At 38.2% G+C, this 20,572-nt stretch overlaps 1 protein-coding gene across 1 annotated transcript; it reads right to left on the bottom strand.

The window, feature by feature from the left end:
* Positions 1 to 480: 480 nt before the first annotated feature.
* gpd1b (glycerol-3-phosphate dehydrogenase 1b) lies at positions 481 to 17,276 on the bottom strand. The gene is made up of 8 exons (XM_036559931.1): positions 17,150 to 17,276; positions 8,861 to 9,038; positions 6,634 to 6,774; positions 5,027 to 5,165; positions 4,642 to 4,754; positions 2,580 to 2,816; positions 2,397 to 2,503; positions 481 to 1,266 (listed from the first exon to the last, which is right to left on the bottom strand). Exons 1-8 carry the CDS (start codon positions 17,188 to 17,190, stop codon positions 1,170 to 1,172), a joined length of 1,053 nt encoding a protein of 350 aa, XP_036415824.1. The 5' UTR covers positions 17,191 to 17,276; the 3' UTR covers positions 481 to 1,169.
* Positions 17,277 to 20,572: the final 3,296 nt, after the last annotated feature.

Consider the following 20,572-nt stretch of genomic DNA (forward strand, 5'->3'; position numbering starts at 1 on the left):
GTAAGGCATGGGAACAAGATAATTAATTCATGGCCATGAGAAGGCATGGGAACAAGATCATGCCTTTTTAATGTATTATTTTGATATATATGGGATATCACTTGCAGGGCTCCATAAAAATGGTGTGGCATGAAATGCAACAACTAACACTGCTGAAGACTGGTACAACAGAAAAATGGCAAAAAAAATTACACTTTCAAAACTGGATCAATTGGTGTGTTTAGTCCCCAAACTATTATGAAGTATGATAAACATGCCCCTTAGGTGACCTTAGGCTCATGTGCGGCTGTTCCTGAGCGTCCAATCATATTGGCAATACTGTTCTAGCTAGAATTTACAAGCTGCATTGTATTTGTGGTTTGGGTGCTTGTGTCAGCAATGGGTTAAAGTAGCTGCTTTCAGTAATTAGAAGTTGTGCCATACCATAAAAAAACATATGATTAAGCAATTACAAAGGAGACAAGACAGCTGGATATTTTATTACAATTAAAATAATTTATTTTAAAATGACATCTTCTCAACAGCACACTGTACTTGGAGCCACATACCTAGAGTCAAAGCCAGGTGGCCAGTTATACAAGTGGGTACCCTCACTGCATCAGTGTACACAGCCATCCTTGTTATTTGGGTATTTTCTGTTTAACAGAAAACGAGTGTCTGCACAGGATTAAGGTTTAGGTTTAAGGAATTTTAAGGCACTTTTAAGACCGTCACACTATAAGATTACCTTAGCACATAGACTAGCATTACAAAACAGCCTGCTCACTTGAGAGCGGGGGTGGTGGGGGGGACAAGTTGGAACATACTGTACCTCTAATGCAAACCTTTTATGAAAAACATCTATTCTAAGGTTAAGTTAAAGAGCACTGCGGTTACATGATATAAGACACAGACAATATGATCAAACTCAGAAATGGTGCAGTGTCCAGTGTTTGAGACGCTGTTGCCGTAGCTAGCATTTTTGGAGGAGAAGCTGTGAGATTGGCAGCACTGGCGAGGGCATCTTCAGTTCAGCCCTCAGTTGAAAACCAATCTAGTTCTTTCCTTAAAACTTTGTCAGTATGAAAAATAGGCACAATGAAGGCAGCCCTTTCACCTCGACCTAAACTCAGCAGCTGGTAACTTATTAGCTCGGTCAATTCTGATCTCTCCCCGGACTAGTCAGCGCGTTACATGTGTTCTGGATGATTCTGCAAGCAGGAGATGAACTCTGTCACTGGATGACCCTGGAAGCAAATCTCATAGACTGCATTGAATAAAGGGAATCTGGGGAAACATTAAGCAAGAGGAAGATGTACATTAGCAATAATTAGGCATCTGTAAGCACCAGAATTTGCAATTAATTAACAGAGGGGAAACCTCAGGGCCTTCTAAGACTTCAGAGATGACCTAATTATTTTTAGCAATTAAAATGCAGGTATTTTTATTTAAAAAAATTAATCATGCTTGTATTTAAACTCTTTAAATTTTGTAGTAATTAAATTATATCAAGTTTTGGTTGGAAACAAAATATAATTGTTTTTTCTCTGTGGTTTCTTTGTAGAAAGCAAGCTCTCCCATTGGTCAGTACCTTAAGAGCCGGACTGACTTACATGTTAGATTAACCACTAACATTATTTTTGGAGTAATCAACCAATTTTGGTTTGATTTATTGAGTGGGACCAATTAAATGAGAGAAAACATCACTCTAGGCCTTTTTTCTGGAAGTTCTGGATACACCTTTCTGACAGCTTAGCGCTAACATACTACTAGGTATGTTAACATACTACAAGGGTGCTAGCAGAAATTAGCATAACCGTGGAAGTGTTTTTTGACCAAGTTTTGACAGTTATGGCCCAAACTTTAGCTATTACTAACAGTCATAGTTCACCAGTGATTAACAGTAAAGATCAATGTATTTTTAACACTATTGTCATTGTCTATAGTAGGGGTGTCAAACTGGGTTCCTTCTGGGCCACAGCTCTGCAGAGATAAGCATTTTCCATGTTCTAACACTCATGAAGGCCTTGCTATTTAGTTGAGGAACTGATATATATATCAGTTTATAACACCCTAATCACTCAGTTACAGATATCACACAATAAAGACATCATACATTTTTATGTCCATACAAAATGTAATGTATTCCAATATATTCTATTTACTTTTTTGAATATACTGACCACATATTGCATTTTGTTCCATTTTCCATCCTGAAAATCCTCCATCCTACAGAAAACATTCCCAACCCTCAACTGTCCCACCTGATCCACGCTCTATTCAGAAGACTCTGATAAGCTGCATCAGATGATTTACACTGTGGTTGGGACTAAACACTGCAGAATGGAGGATCTCCTAAAGGTGGGCTATAACGTAAGGCCTTATACCCCATATGGATGAGCTATGTGAGCACTTACTTGTCTACCATGTTTTTGTGTTTGAGAATGTGGTTCACTTCTGCTGCTGTGGCTGGACCCTGAAGCTTCTGCCCATTCAACAGCTCCCTCTCCAGCTCCTCGATCGTCTGAAGATAGCAGGTACATAAAGTTCTCATCAGATTATGTAATGCAGAAAACATCCAACAGTAACTGAATACCAACCTTGCCGGTTTTGGCGAAAGCCTCTCCGATCCTGCGGTTGCGTCCTCCGTAGCAGGTGGTGATGAGGTCGGCCACCCCGCAGCTCTCCAGGAATGTGGCTGCGGAGACGGGGCCAGCTGTGCAGAAGATCCGCGCAAAGGCGATCATCTCCATCAGACCCAGACGGATCACTGCTGCCTTCGTGTTGTCACCGTAGCCAAGGCCGTCACAGAAACCTGCACCAACCGCCACGATGTTCTACAATGAAATGAGAGATTGCCAATGTTGGAAACGGCTTAGTGACACAAACAAGTAATGGAAGCAGCTAATTAGCGAAGTACAAACTGCATACCTACATCTAGAGACACGTATGGGTACTCGAATATTCGGTTAGGTACCAGTATTAAAATACAGAAATCACCATAAGGACATTTATGACATTTCATCACAGGAGGACAGAAAACATAAACAGGGCAACGACACAGTGAAACATGATGGTTTTTGGGTTTGTAATCTTATACATTGCTACTCCGAAACATATTGCCAAGGACTAGTTGTTAAGGATGTGGCTGTGTGGCTGTATTGGGACACCTACACATTACACCCACAGGAGATTTCATGACATCACATTCTAAATCCATAGGCATTAATATGGAGTTGGCCCCCCTTTGCAGCTATAACAGCTTCCACTCTTCTGGGAAGCTTTCTACAAGATTTTAGAGTGTCTGTGGGAATTTTTGTCCATTGATCCAGAAGAGCATTTGTGAGGTCAGACACTGATGTTGGACGAGAGGGCCTGGCTCACAATCTCACAGTCTGTTCTAGTTCATCCCAGAGGTGTTTGATTGGGTTGAGGTCAGGGCTCTGTGAGGACCAGTCAAGTTCCTCCACACCAAACTCATCTAGCCATGCCTTTATGGACCTTGCTTTGTGCACTGGGGCTCAGTCACACTGGAACAGAAAAGGTTCTTCACCAAACTGTTCCCACAAAGATGTAGGCATAAAATTGTCCAAAATGTCTTGGTCTGCTAAAGCATTAAGATTTCCCTTCACTGGAAATAAGAGGCCCAGACCAAGCCCTGAAAATCAACCCCATAGCATTATCCTTCCTCCACCAAACTTTCCAGTTGGCACAGTGCAGTCAGGCAGGTAACGTTTTCCTGGCATTCATCAAACTCCTAGACATTTCAATTTCATAATAATACCACTTAGAGTTGACAGGAGCAGATCTAGCAGGACAGAAATTTCACAAACTGACATGTTGCAGAGGCGGCATCCCATGATAGTGCCATGTTTAAAGACACTGGGCTCATCAATTCAACCCATTGTACTGCCAGTGTTTGTCTATCATGCAAGACTGTGTGCTTAATTTTATCCACCTGTTAGCAATGAGTGTGGCTGAAACACCTGAACTCAATAATTAGGAGGGGTGTCCCAATACTTTTGTCCATATAGTGTATATTTCCCTGACAAACTACTATGTTGCCACATCATTTGCTGAGGAGAGAAACGACAACGAGTCCTCATTAGCTTGAACAACGAGGCTGGCTGGCACTGTTAGCTTATTAACTCATCTCAACAGAGGCAGCCTCTGATACTCATCCAACACAAAAATGAACCCAACCATCATCACAAACTTGCCTCAATTTGCACTGAGTTGTTAAATAATCTTAAATAAACACTGCTGGACATACAGTTATAAATTATAATGGACAGTTTAAGTTTGTCAATTTTTATACATAACGGCATGTCATACACTGTCAGAAACCAAGTCTAAGCAAGTCTATTAGAGTTTGCCTGTTGGCAGTTAATGGGGTATAAGCTTCTATTACTTGTTAGCTACATTAGCATATTAGTTTGCTACATTTGGGGTATGAGAAAAATTGTGCAAATTGGATTTTTTGCTAAACTATCCCTTTATAAACCATGTATAGGCATCTTGTTGTACACATATTACTGTAATGGCACATCATAAAATAATATCAAATGAATTGCAGCAAAAAAAGAAGCATTGTTTTGGTGTTATTGCTCTCTGTAAGGAGATGATGTTTTGAATATGAATGACTGAAAGTTACTTGTTTACCTTTAAAGCTCCACAGATCTCTACGACATCCGCCTCCTCCACCACAGTGACCCGGAAGTTTGTGGTCTGCATGAGCTCCTTCAGCAAAGGCCCATGATCCTTGCTTTTACAGCCTGAATAGATCAATACATGCACTAGCATGAATGGCAGGACCAAATACACTGATCAGAAAAACTATACAAATAGGAAATAGCTATAATAAGTAGGAAACCCATATTATACACACTTTTATGTCTGCGTCAAGAATTATTACTGACTAAATGTAGATTTGCCATATTGATCTCCAGCTGCTCTTCTCACAGGACGTAGGAATGCTACTAGTAAACTCAGGGAACCATTTTATACTGTTTATGCTGACTAACATCATTATTTACTGTCCACTTACCAATGGTGGTTTCACAGAATTTCTCCTGAGCCACCTCATTGGCCAGGTTGGCTCCCATAAGCACCGTCATGGTGATGCCCAGTTTCTCTTTGATCACATCAGAAATGAGCTTCAGCCCATCTGGACCCTCATCCACACCCTGGAACAGGAAACAGTCTTCACATACACATACAGACCTAGTGGGGAATCATAACATTTGTAATATTAACCTAAATGGATTTTGTTTCTAATTAGGTTAATCCTACTCTTGTGGTCATTTCCTATGAATGAACTTTCCAATGTCCACTAAATGGCCACAATTCTCCTCACAATTCTCCTCTTTTGATGTAAATTGGACAGTCCCAAGTCATATTATAATATATATATATATATATATATATATATATATATATATATATATATATATATATATATATATTATATTTTTTTTTACTTGCCCTTCAACTCGTCACTCGGATGTGCATCACACCTACATTACGCAAGTGGAGGAGGAGCACTCGCGCTCGGTTATGTTGGCCTCAGTTTGCTAACCTGCTAGCTATGCAAACTTTACAATGTCAATTTTTTTTTAATATGCACAACATTTGTGAATAATTACTTTGTAGCTATGAGCTTTGCTTTAGAAATGTGGTGTATTTGCTTCATTTTTGTTGTTTGCTGTGTAGCATTTTGCTAGCTAACTAGGAATCTAGCAGAGTGAAGTAATGAGGTTGTTCAGCGGTGGGGGTTAATTGGCAAACCTAAATCCCAGCAAATCAAATGTTACGGTTTTGAAATATTAAGCATTTTAAAGTAGTTTACTGCTATGGCTTATAAGCAGATTTTTCAACCACCAAAACTTGTCCCACTAATTGCAGTGATTTGTGGGTTACATTTGTACAAGATGGGGTGGCTGGCTTCACAGGTCTTGGAGGAAGCCTCTGCTAGCCTTCACAATCCAAAGATGGTGATATCGTGTGATGGGAGGAGTCCTAACTAGCAGGTGGAATTGGAGACGACTAAATTGGTGAGAAGGAACTGAGTAAGCAAAAGCTAACAACCAAGCAAACGTTTGTTCAGTGCTAGCATTCCTTGGATTCTTATTCAGCAGTTAATTGAATAAGAAGCTTATCTTCTTTAGGGAATCACTACAAAAAAAATTGTGAGTTTGTGGAAACTGTGGTCTACAACATGACCTGCATATGTAGAGCCGGTTTCACTCATTTCTCTGCGCTCTTGCTGTTGTGTTTGATCCTCAGAAAGGTTGGATTAATGTTTTTTAGTCCTGTTTTATTTCCATTTTGTTTTTTTCTCAATTCAAATGTATCTGGATGTTTAATATAACACTCAGTTTTAGTATCATACAAACATTTTTAATATTTCACGCTGTGCTTCATTGGACTTCAAGCCAAACAAAAAGCCCACATGATATTTAGTTAAAGGGCTCTTGGACAGTGTTTGCTTTTCGCTTAACCTACCCAACTGAGCCATCCAGGAAATAATGTACAGCCCTGTTTTATCAAACACGAATAAATGAAAACTACCTACTGGCCAAATGATGTTTTGTCAATAAATCCTAAAACGTGGCCTGGGCAAAAGTTATTGCAAAAATTCCGCACTGCACTTGCCTTGATTAGGGACATCCCCACAGCGTCGTTCTTGATGTGCCCTTTGATCGTGTCACAGGTTCTGTTTACAAACTGGTGTGGAATCACAAAGATAAGGATGTCCGCTCCTTTCACAGCCTCCACCACATCTGGGACAGCCAACTGAAAAAAGAAGAGCAGTTTTACAAACTCAGAACACTGTTTAACCCTATCTTACCCAATCACCGCGGATCCTGCCTTTATCTGCTTTACTGGTTGAAATCTGTCCCCAGAGTAGTTAAACGGATCGGTATGTGTAATTGGAATTTTCTATGAGCTCCCATGTTTCCTATCATTGTATACAAGAGGCTCCATGCTGCCTTTACTATTGGATGCACTGTGGTAGTTTGAGAGCGAGCACACATTCAACACACAATTCACTATGGAAACGTTTAGTGTTGATTTATCAAAGTAACAATGAAATGCTACTGTGTGATGTATAGTCCTGTGGCAGTTTATGGCACAAAACATTCATGTAATTAAAGGGAAGGACTACATTGTTAAAGGGTTAATGGCAATAAAAAACTGGGTACTTTTTCAATGAACTGAATGGGTAAAATGTACCATTACTGCTTGTAGAACATAAGAAGGAGGCAGGTCTTTTGATTTAGCATATTAAATGACTGCATGTGAAGCAGCAATGAAAAGTAACGAATGTAAATGAAGGCTTTTCTTTCATGGTACACGGTGTGTTCAGTATTATACTGACGTTTCCGTTGTTATTGAGATCAATTTTTGTCTCATGTGTCAATATTCAGACAGGTTTTTCCAGACACAAAGCTAGTTCTGTGAACTGGTTTTAATGGAAATTTTCTATTGAAAATATTTTCATTACAAGCATTACCTTTTATTGTTCCTGTAGGAGCTTAATATACACCCCCTGTGTTTGCCTATGACAGCTGTAATCTGGCAAACAAGATATCTAAAACATGTTTGTCATAAGAACTAACAAATTTTCTTATCTCTTATCGCAGCTTTAAAGCCCCAGTCAGGACCAACTGAGCCTTTTTAAGCTGCTGTGGGCATTTTTCTATTTGTTATATTGTTTTGCAAGTACAAAAGTTTGGGCACTCCTGGTCCAATTCCATGTTTTGTTGAAAATACGTTAACGCATCCTCTGCAGTGAACACACTTCTGCATATTTTAATGCACATTTACTGTTTATTGTTGGAATTTAATATACTGGGAAAAGTAAGACAAATTAATTAATTAAACACAAATAAATTGGGCAGTCGTGGGCTGGAGGGAACCAGCCCTGTGACCGGAAGGTTGCCGGTTCAATCCCCTGAGCCGACAGTATGTGACCGAAGTCACTGAAGACTAACCCCTACCCACTCCCTGTGGTGTTTCACTGCATGGATGGATTAAATGCAGAGGTCAAATTTCCCTGTTGTGGGACTAATAAGGGTCTCTTAATATATTATGGCACATTTCATAATTAATTTCCAATATATTAAACTCAGAATAACAGAATTTGTGGTCTAAAATTTGCAAAAAAAATGCCATGTTTAAGTTCACTTGAAAATCAATAAATCATGTACCAAGTGTGTTCAAACTTTTGCAGTCCAAAACAATCCAGCATGGCCACAGCACATTCAGAAGTCCATTCTGATCTACAGTGTCTTCATTTCATGTCACACACAGTGAGTTAGTGGCTATATTTACAGAAAGAGTAGGTTGACGTTTCCCAATTTAGCACTAATGATCTTTTGTAAATGGAGCTTTAAAGAGCCCATAACCTACATTCTCATAGTATTTTTTCCCCTTGAATCAACTTACAACATTTATATGGTTATATGAACCAAAATGAGCCACAATTTATTTTGACATGACCATTTTCCAAATTCTCCTTATCCCTTACAATCAAACTGTGCCTTTAAAACTGACATTTGCACATCACCTCTGTTCTGATTGGCTGCCCTGTGTTGAGCCTCACTCAGAACTCAGAGCTGAAACACTCCTTATAACTTCAGCTGAATGGGAGGAGCTAAACGGCATTAGGCTGAATTGGTGGATGTATGTGAATGAGGTCACATCATGGAAACAATGCATTCAAAACGGGCTATTTTTGCAGCTTATTTTCCATATATGGACGTTTATGAATGTTTACATATTACTTCAAACTCCTTAATTTCACAAAAGCGAGGAAAATTCAGTTTTCCATCGTATGGTTGTTATAAAGAAACGGCAGAACATCAGCATATCATACCACATTAGGAGGCAGCTTGTGTCCAGGCAGGTATTTGACGTTTTCATGTTCAGTGTTGATGATTTCGGTGAGCTTGCGTCCGTTCACCATCTCCTCAAACACCCACATGTTCACAGTTGTTTCAAATGTGTCATACTTGGCTGCGTTGGCCCCCACGATCTTGGCAATGGCAGAGCCCCTGTGGAGTGACAAAGATTGGACTTGATGGTCACATGAAACTGTATGACAGTATTTCTCAACCTTGGTCCTGGGGGGGCCCACTGCCCTGTGCACTTATTAGTGGTTTTCCAGCTCTCAACACACCTGATCCAAGTGGGTGTGTTAAAACAGGAAAAGCTCTAAAATATGTAAAACAGTGGGCCTCCAGGACCAGAGCTGAGAAACACTGCTGTATGATATATATGTGATATATATTATATATGAATGGACCAAAAGCAACAGCCCAGAATTACTTGGAAACACATCTGGTTTCATTGACTTACATTAAAAGTAAAGCATATTTTTTCCTTCTCCTGTAAAATTATCATCAACAGATATATATATATATATATATTATATATATATATATATATATATATATATGTGACAAAATGAGATGGGTGGGTAACAAAAGGACCTACATTCTACATATATCTTGTATTTTCATACCTAAAGTCCTCTTACAATGTTGCTGTGGTTTTATGTACTAAGACATTTATTCATTCATGAATCATCATCATCATTGAACCAACTTACTCTCCCTGTGTCACAGGAGGTGCTGCAGCTTATCCCAGCACTCACTGGGCAGAAGCCAGGAAACACCCTGGAGAGGTTACCAGTCCATCACAGGGCAGACACACACATTAACACACACAATTTAACATACCCAACTGGCCTGACTGCATGTCTTTGGACTGTGGGAGGAAACCCACACAGACACAGGGAGAACATACAAACTCCACACAGATAGGACCCTGGTCACCCAGCCGGGAAATAAACGCAGGCCTATCTTGCTGTGAGGCGACAGCACTAAGCACTGCGCCACCATGTACAGGGCATGGAGGTCTACCTTGCTGCAGAGCCTAGTTCCAACCAAAATATGCCACACCTGCACTAGCTAATCAATCTCTTCCTAAGTCCCTGATTGGATGGATCAGATATATTAGAGTAAGGGGCGGGGCCACTAACTTAACTCTAATTCTGCAGGAAAGTAGATCTCTAGGAGGAGATTGTTGCTGTGCCTTTAAAAGACTGATATATGTAAATGAGCACTGTTCTGATTGGCTACCCTGTACTGTGCCTCATTCAAAAAGCAGTCTGGCCTGAAATGTGGACCGAACTGTTAAGTTAGTGTCAGATGTGTGGATCTCTGAAAGGCTGCACTGATCAATTTGCTTCCCGGCAGCCATGAACATTACAACGTTTATTTGCTTTCCCTAATTCTTCCACTCCGATGACTCTGCTACAGACTGTCTGCAGGAACAACATCACTTCATTTATTTCATGTACAGCCAAACTGTTGTTCAATACATGTTATACATAGAAAATATCCAAGAAAAAGACAGAAAATGTATATTTAACAGAAAATTACACAGAAGCCTCAACAAGTAAATATTTATTTTCAGCATTTAGTGTGTCCTCTTCAGATCTGAAGCAGCTTAATTTTTTCCTTTCTCTCAACGATGAAAGCTTCAAGTTTTGGTGGTCTACTAGGTCTTCCAGGTGGTTATTAGGAGTCCTATTTTAATCATTTTTTGAACTTCAGATTTGGAAGCTCCTAATTTTACTGTTTGACTTTCTCCTGTCTTATGAAAGTGGATTATTTTATATATAATCTCCCCAGAATTATATAAACCAGCCTAATATTATGTAGATGTTACCCCTTGGAAATCTGTGGCAATCACACTAATGAATACCTTTCACACTGAAATCAGCTGGTGCAGACATCTTCAATAGCTTTAACCACTCTCCCTGTCAGTCAGTCCTACACGTTCAGGCACACTAATAGGCCTGGCTGTCAGCTGAAACACTGTGAACAATGTGTGAGGATGTGTTAAAGGCAAGAGGCGGCCTGCAGCCAGTACAGTAAAACACGCCATACGCTGTTCATTCAAAACGTTCAGAGCTGAAGTCTGTGAGGAGCAATTTGGACTGAATTGCAAAACAGCTCAGCCAAATCTGGCTTTGTAACATTGCCCCTTATTACAGTTTCTGCAGCTGCTGTTCGTGGCTATTGCTCCATCAGATGTGTTAGCAAAGAAACAGTGTGTGAAGAACATCTTCGATCTTAGAAAAGGCCTTAGTCAGCACTTCTACATCTAAATATACAACACATGATGCATGAAGCGCTTAACAGTTCGCTGGAGAGTAAGCTGGAATTGATAAAATGCCAGACTTTTTGTCCACTTTACTCATGGCATCCAGGACCCGACAGCTAAAGGGGAATTTCAGCCAAAACACTGTGGAGATTAGCGTTTACACTCATCTAACGCTCTGAATTCAGTCCATGAAGGCCTTGCTTATTAGCTGATGAGCTGAATCAGGTATACTTAATGAGGCTGTGTGCTGAAGTCTGCAGAGTTTTGGCCTGCAAGGACTGGAACCTGACACATTTGCTATAGAGAAACCAACTGACTGATGGTGATAGAAACCTTAGGCTGCAGTCAACACAAATACAGCCATTTTATTTACTATCCAAAACCACCAGTGAGCCTACACATGTCTTCTGAGTTTTTATATGTGACGTTGATGATGGTAATATAGTGATAAATCTGAAAAAATATTATTTCTTTGAGGACTATTTTGCATCACAACACCCTGCCATGTCCATAAATACGTTTAAATAAATATGTTAAAGGCAAAAACTTTGTCAAAACTATCATAAAGCAATGTTTCAGGCACCAGGCAGCGTATTCGTAACAATTTCCATGTACTAACTTTCTGTGAGGGAGCTTTTAGAGGTGGACGTCTGGTTCCTATCACCACCACTGTGAACAACTCCATCTCTAAGTTTCTCAAGAACTGAGCTTTTCACATTAAACTGCTCTAAACCATTATTTAACCATTTATTTGTGCTACATTCGTAAAATATTTAATGTACATATCTGCTGATGCGGGAACGTAGAAATGAATAAAATGTAGAAATTAGGTTTAGATTTACCTGGATTAGCACAACGGAGAAATATAAAATGTATCACTGTAGAGTAAAATATAGATATTTTAGCACAGTGACTCACTAGATGAAATACATCGTCTAATATCGGTCAAATCTAAATATTTACCATATGATTCCGATGTCATTATTCATCCCAAGTAAAAACAGGATATGGTAATGTTGTAATGGGCTGTCTTTCAATCAGCTACACTCTTAAAATTAAACGATTCTAAACAGTTCATGTCAGGGATGTACGGTTCTAGGAAAAACCCAAATAAATGGCATACCTTTACATTATGTGAACTTTATTATGTGAATAATAATCCATTCAAAGGTTCTTTAGGGAGCAAAAAGCAGTTCATTTATGTTATGACCCCTTTCTGGCACCTTTATCCGTAAGACTGTACTTACTATGCACATTATGTGATTATTATACACTGGTTGTTGTTGTTCAGACATTGTGTAATGATTAACAGATGGTGGAGCTTCACTTCCTACACATTTACTAAAACAGTAACCAGTAATTAACCTTAGCTCAGATGAGGCCACTGCAGCGAAAGGTAGGAAGAAAGTGTGGGATTCTGCAATGCAGCAGTTTTGGCGGCAGGGTGGTAGTCATGGCAACCCTGTTAGCCTCGGCGGCACCATTACTTTCAGTTACAGCGAATTTAATTCAGGCCTGAAGGATAAACAGCCTAAGAAATGACTCTGAGCTGCACTGCCCTGTTTCATTATAAACCGATCTAAAACAGAGAAGGCCATCTCAGCGGTCATTTCACACTGCATTTCATTTATCCATTCCTTTCTATTTATTACAGGAACATATTTACATAGTATCTAGAACACCTTTACAAATAAGGTTCCAAAGAGGGTTCCTTGCCCATATGGGAAAAAATTATATGGACAAGTATTTATATATATATGCAGTATATGCTAAATACATGCCAAACACTAAAATGTATTTCAGAATATACTGCCATATTCACCAAATATATTTTAAAATACATTTATTTTAAAATGTCTGGGGAAATATTACATCTAGAACCACAAATATTACATCTATGTACCACATAAAAATAAAATGTATGAAAATGTATTTATCAAATATATTTGAAAATGTATCAAAACAGCCAAAATACCGTCTATTGCACTGTTTACTGTTTGGAATAATTTTGGAATTAATTTGTATTACAGTATCTTAATTTTAAATATTAGCCACTGAACCTTTAACAGGGCAAAGGCGAGTGCTGTAGGTACTGACGAACTGCGAATATGCAGTTATGGTTGTACATAGTTAATGCAAAGTACAGTGCAGATCACAGAAGTCACTACCATTTAGTTACATTGGTGATCTTTGTTAAAACTACATACGATTGAAAAAATACAATAACAAATATAAAAATAAGGGCATTTTAAAAACATTCAACAAAAACATTTTTTGGCCATTTTCCTTCTTTGCAAGAATATATTTGATAAACACGTTTGGAAATGCAATTGAAAATATATTTAATTCATACATTTTTCATATATTGAAAAAATATATTTGAGAAATACATTTGGAAATTTTTTTTTCCATATGGGTGGACTGGTGCCATACACTCAAAATGGGTTGTTTGAACCAGTAGTTGAACCCTTTTTGACGAACCATTTTGTAAAGTTCTATAAAGAACCATATATAAGTTCTCCATCATCTAGAACAGGGGCCAACAAACAATAAATCCGTGGTACTTAACATTTTGCTATGACCTCAACCGGCCATTGTTTATTCAATATATGTCAAAACTACACTGGCAAATAATAGCGACTGAACACATGAACGATTCAAAAATAATTTTAAATAAAAATAAATTGTTTTACATAAACCAATAGACTACATACTGCCCATTCGCTTGAACTAGACATCTGGCGTTTTTTTTTTTGTTTGTTTTTTTTTTAGATCTTTGCTGGGGAGGGGGTGGGAGCACACATTATCTCACAGTGCATGCTGGGAACTGTAGTGCAGCTCTTGGTAAAATGGGCCAATATTAATAGAATTTTGTGGGCAGAATAGGATTGTGCCACGGGCCTGATTTGGCCCTACGGGGCTTGTGTTTGACACATGGGAGAGAGATATATATATATATATATATATATATATTTTGTTGGGCTCTTTTTTGTAATTGGTTCTATCACTGGAATAGAGTCTTTATATTAGGTGAAGGTTCAATAAACCTTTTAAAGGAGCACATTTTAAAGAACCTCCAAATAATATACAGGTTCTGTATCAATTAAGGTTTTTCATAAGCCAAGAACCATTTAGGAACATTTATTTTAAAGCATGTACACATAAGCAATATCTTCAAAATGACTTGCTTAGTCATACATGGATATGAGCTTACTCTAGTACATCTAATCGTAATTCTTACACTAGACTTCTTTTCCGAATCCAGGATGTTCCAGTGCAACCTAAACTGTGTACAGAGCATTAGTCCAAATGCCTGCTCTCTGTAAACAGAGCAGACTTTGACAGCGCTCCTTATTGATCTTCTACAGAAAAGTCCATACTTTGAAGTTAACTAATAGATACTGCCGGGTGAGTCAAACAATGTTCGACAAACAGCTGCAGCAGGAATTTTCCAAGCTGCTGGCCAGTAAATATGGATAAACTGGAGTACGATTCGTTCATACTTTTGGAGTCAGAGTCTGCACAAGATCACAGCTCTGTTTAATGACTGTCTGACCTGCTCTTCCATTGGTTTGATACAGCCTAAAGTGAGAAGATAAGCCCTCTGTCTCCTAACAGTGATCGCTCCACTTAAAGTAGCACTATGTAAGATTTGGGGATTTGGAGCCCTCTCTGGTGGGAATGTGTAACTGCACACAATGTGGAATAGTTTGTAACGTGGGTTGTGTTTCAGACCCCCTGGGAGTGGATGAACTTGATGATTGCGAGTGTGTTGAAAGAGTATTCAAAGAGAACTCAGTTAAAGCTTGGTGAAGGACTGGGGATGTAAATGAATTATTTACTATGGTCATCATATCTTCATCAGTATAATGTGGATTTTGCACTTGAGGCCTAAATGTCAAGCTGGACCATCTTTTTGAGGCTGGGGATGTGATGTTTATATGTAAAGTCTTGATAGACTTGACAGGGTTTGAAAATCTCTTGCAAAATATTTGTTCGATGGGGGTTCGATTCCCTGCTCAGGCAGCTATGCTAGCCTTGTTAGGCTGGCTGCCGACACTTGCTCTTCTCTGAAATAGGATTAGACTGTTCCTCTAGATAAAATGCTGTAAATCTGCTGTAAATTGAGTTCACGTTAAAGTTGTTCTTGTCTGTGTAAAATTCACATGAGCACAAAACTGTTTTCATTCATTCTGCTACACATAAAAAAAGAATTAATTAAACAATCTAACTGGAATCGAAGCAGTTTATGGAAGAACAGTAGCAATAGCAAAACTGGAGAGAAATCTGTACATAAACAATATAGGTACATATATGGTGAGAAAGATATGAGTGATCAGAAATTAGCACTTAATGTTGTAAATATATGTTTATATTCTATTTGCATTCCTACCAGAAGATGAAAAGAACCGTGGAACAGTATTAGAACAGTGCTGCATTAGTGGCATATTAAGAGTTTCTACAAGCACCTTTTCAAGCTCTATGTAAAAATTATATATGATAAAACACGCAGATCAAAATTCATTAGGAAAAACTCAATGGGGGGGGAAATGCTTCTGAGGGGTATGAAAGCCCATTTCTGCCGCCAGAGAAAGATATATAGCCATTTAGTAAGTCACAACAATGAGAAAGTTTTCCATAATTATGACACTTTCTTATTATTATGACATAATATCTCATAATTATGACTTAGATTCTCATAATTAACACTTAGTATCTCATAATAATGAGAAAAGTCTCATAATTATGAAATGCTAAGACACTATAATGAGATATTAAGTTACAATTAAGGGAAAGTAAATCAGAATTATGACAAAATAAGTCACATTGGGATATTAAGTCATAATTATGAGATTGAATTTCATGAATATGAGAAAGTAAGTGATAATTATGACATATTAGGTCACAGTCATAATTATTAGAATGTAAGCCACATGAGAGATTGTCATAATGAGATTGAATCTCATTATTTTGAGGATAGTAAGTCATTATTATGAGAAAGTAAGTCATAACTATGAAATATTATGTCACAATAATGAGATAGAGTCTCATTATTAGGAGATATTAAGTCACAATTATGAGAAAGTAAGTCAGAATTATGACATATTACGTGAGAAGTATGAGAATAGAAGTCACATGAGATTTTAAGTCACAATTATGAGATTGAACATCATTATTATGAAACAGTAAGTCATAATTATGAGACATAAGGTCACAATTATGAGATAAAATCTAATTATTATGAGATACTAAGTCACACTTATGAGAATAGAAGCCACATGAGATATTGAGTCATAATTGTGAGATATTAGATCACAGTCATAATTATTAGAATGTAAGCCACATGAGAGATTGTCATGAGATTGAATCTCATTATTTTGAGGATAGTAAGTCACAATTATGAGAAAGTAAGTCAGAATTATGACATATTAAGTCATAATTATGAGAATGTAAGTCACATGAGATATTAAGTCAGAATTCTGAGAATGTAAGCCTCAGGAGTCATAATTATAGTAAACATTCTCATTATAATGATGAACTAAAGTGGAATAAACCGTATTCCAGAGGCGGAAACGCGCTTCCTCAGAGGGGGCACGTTGGCTCTATTCCTCTAAAGCTATTACTCAGCATTTCTCCCATAAAGGCTGTTACTCAGCACAATTTCCATCTTAAGGAAACAGGTCTGCGCTGACGTCACGCCCGTCCAGCATCTGAACATTTGAAACTCCTATGCGGCCCGTGGCCTGATTTACCCTGCTGTAGTAAACTAGCAGGCAGCAGGAGAACCTGTACGGGGAACCGTTCTAGCTCCAGCAGACCAGAGACCGTGTAAACCGCGTTTGGAGCGGATTCTCTGAGGATGACCTGCCGCGGTTTGAATCACGGGTAAGAAAAGTTCTCATAGAGGCGGATCAGTTTCTGCAGCCTAAAATAGAGCAGGGCCGCCTGTGCAGCTCACACAGTAACGCAGACAGCGAGCAGCGACACTTACCAGTTGCCCGAGCCGATAATGCAGACCTTTTTAGCTGCCATTGTAGCCTGTGGGACTTTTCTTGGACGCTGTTTCTCCGGGAGCCACTTCTGCCTTCTGCGAGCAGCGCTGCTGCGGAGCCGGGCCGTATTTATAGTCCACATGAGGGAGGGAGGCAGTGCTGCTCACGCCCCCTTCCACTCATTTATATAAGACACCGCTGCAGAAAGTTGGGATGCTTTTATTTTCGTGAATATGAATATTAAAAGCATTTTTAGATCCAGGATTTGGCGTCAGTAACCCTTTCCCAAAGCAGCCTCCCCCTCTTGGGAGGTAAACACAAATATAGAGGGGCTGATGACCTGCAGGAGTGGGAAAAAGTTCAGAAAGAACATACTTAAAGGGCCGTTCCACCCATTTTTCTAAATCTTTGCATAAATCAGTGGCTGAGGTGTAATAAAACTCACTCAGTGGTTTAGTGTGAAACGGGTTCATTTGTAGAGAAACTTGCTAACTCAGATTTCTTTACAGTGGTGGTGATGGGAACCAGGAGTCACCATATCTACAACACAAATACAGACATTTTATTTACTATACAAAACCAGCAGTGAACGACACGCGTCTTCTGAGTTTTTATATGGAATGTTGATGATTGTGGTGATAAATCTGAAAAAAGTTTTCTGTGGGGACTATTTTGCCTTAGGACACCCTTCATGTATCCCTCCACCATGAACAGATTAAAATACTTTTAAGGCCAAATTACTATTTTACAGAACTACTGTAAAATGTCTCAGAGTGAATAATTAGCTTTTAGAGGTGGACGTCTGGTTCCTATCACCATCACTGTGAACAGTTCTCTTTCTCTAAAACAGAGTATTTAAGATCAAACCACCAATGACTTTGTTTACCATTTAATTATGCAGAAATTTCAAAAAGTTGGTGGAGTTCCCCTTCAAGTTAATTAAAAGTGGAAGTATTGAGCAAAATTATACTTTGTGTCATAAAGAATCTTCATGTTAACATACTATTGTATACAAGATTAAAAAAAGTAAATATGTTAAGAAATTAAAAGTCTTTTAAGGACTTTTTGTGTTACACTGAAGTAATGTTAAAGGGGAATTTCTGTAAAAAAATCTGCTTAATTCACTCACTGACTCAGTCGTTGAGATAATCGAATCATGGACTAAGCCATGAGTGGTTTGGTGTGAAATGGTTGATTAGAGACTCAGATTTCTTTACAGTGGAGGTGATGGGAACCAGGCGTCCAAAGCCATCAGTGGACCTACACTTGTGTTCTTAGTTCTTTAAAACACTGATGATGGTAAAAGTAGTGGTAAATCTGAGAAAAATACGTTTTTTGGGGGACTATTTCGCCTTAAAACAGCCTGCATGTGCCTCTCCACCATGAAAGGACTTAAAATATTAAGACTTAAAATGATCATAAAACAATGTCTCAGACATCAGGACACACATTCATCACCATTTTATGTAATAACTTTCTGAAGTAGATTTAAGAGGCCTTAAAAGCTTCAGACATCTGGTTCCTAACATAATGACTGTGTACAATGTTGATGGTTTCTCAGACCACACTGAACGACTTACATCTTAACCATCTGATTACACAGATTTCTTTTTTCCTCCTGGAACTCATCTTTAATGCTGGGCACAAGTTGATCACACTCTGCATAACCCTTTTCAACAAACTTGTAAATGATGTAAAATCAACACAAACATTCAGCAGTTGTGATAATACGTGGTACGTGGGATTAAAATAAAACATAACTGTAAACTAATGTTCAGGTAAAGTTAGTTATTATAAGTTTGTGAAAACAAATCTAAAAGCAGCATTTGACTAAAGGTTTTGTTATTTCTTAAAAAAAACAAAACAACAAAAAAAGACATTACATTTTAAGTAATCTGAACTTTTACCAACTTTTGGGAACAGCACCAACTTCAACAAAAACAGAACACTGTCGGAACATTATGGAACTGTTCCCAACAAAAACAACCAAAGGAGAACCATACGCTAATGCTACGGAAACATTCATGCTAGTACTCGTCCTTGCACTAAAACAAACAAATTTGTGAAAGCTTTCATTTTACCCTGATTTGAAATTGACTGGACATTTATATAAAAATAAAATGCACAAGAATGCTTTTGAGTTCTGTAACAAGTGGTTTGAGGTTCTAAATTAAGATGTAAGGAACAAAAAGTAGGTTCTCTTTCTTCTCATAAATGCAATGAAGTAATACAAGTAATACTTCAGTAAAGTGCAAATCTCCAGCAACAAAGTAATCACTTTAGAGTTCATCACTTCCGCTAGTAACAACCTGAGGCTGTGATTCAAAGTGGATTAATGACACACAAACAAAACATCAATACAAGACAGTCTTTATTGTAAGGGCTGACAAATTGAAACAAGTTTGGTCCATAAAAGAAAAAAATAATAAAATAAAATAACTTGTAGAGCTTTGTTTCTTATGCTTGCCAAATGAAGCAACGCACACAACGTTAACAAGTTAAAGCACTGAGAATGTTTCAGTCTTAAGCACATCACCACAACTTTTCCTTCTTCTCAAAGTCTATGGCTTCAGTGAATTAATTCTTCAAGACATGGTTACACCACAGCAGCCAATCACTGGACTTCTCTGTCCGTCACGTAAAAGTGAGACATGATCAGCAAAATGGTAAACTAAACCTGCTGAAATGTGTACATGGAGCAAATTACCTGAGCACGGACCATGAACTAGCCAATAATAGCGGCCTTTCATATTGACCAATGTAATATTTAATGCCAATTAACTAGCTCTAAGCATTCGCTTACAATTTCATAGCTTTGTAGAGTTGAGGTACTAAACTACTTCCTTTATTAATCTACAGCTAACTAATCTTAATATCCTCCATATTGTAACATAAAAATATCCAAGACAAATATCGACCCTCTGCAAAAAGTGATAAAAATGGCCCCACAATGTAACTCCTGTTATTTCTAGGCAAACCGACAGTTCTGAAACCTACTAGAATCTATGCAGCACCTGTTTGTGAAAGAAAAGACTATTTTTTAAATAAGGAAAACAAACCGTGGTAGAATACAGTAGTGGAAAATTGTCAGTTATATGAGGGATTTAGGTTAGACAAAATTCTTTCAATGAAGGCTTCTTATCACCTCATACAACATTCATCTTATGCTACGAGGAAAGGCATGGAGCACTGAGGTAAAAGCCATGTTAATTAAAGGAGAATTCCAAAAATGTCTGTATAATTCAATCGTGGAAATGTAGTCATTCAGAGGTTTGATGTGAAGTGCTCCGTTTTTGTTCACAGTGGTGGTGACTGGAATGAGATGTCTGAAGAGTTTGAAGCCTTTAAAAAGTTATCACACAAAATGGACATAAGCTGCCTGATGCCTGAGACGTTTTACAGTACGGTTTTGTGCCAAAACA

This window comes from Colossoma macropomum, unplaced genomic scaffold (assembly GCF_904425465.1).
Source record: "Colossoma macropomum unplaced genomic scaffold, Colossoma_macropomum, whole genome shotgun sequence".
In the NCBI taxonomy this organism is placed as follows: Eukaryota; Metazoa; Chordata; class Actinopteri; order Characiformes; family Serrasalmidae; genus Colossoma; species Colossoma macropomum.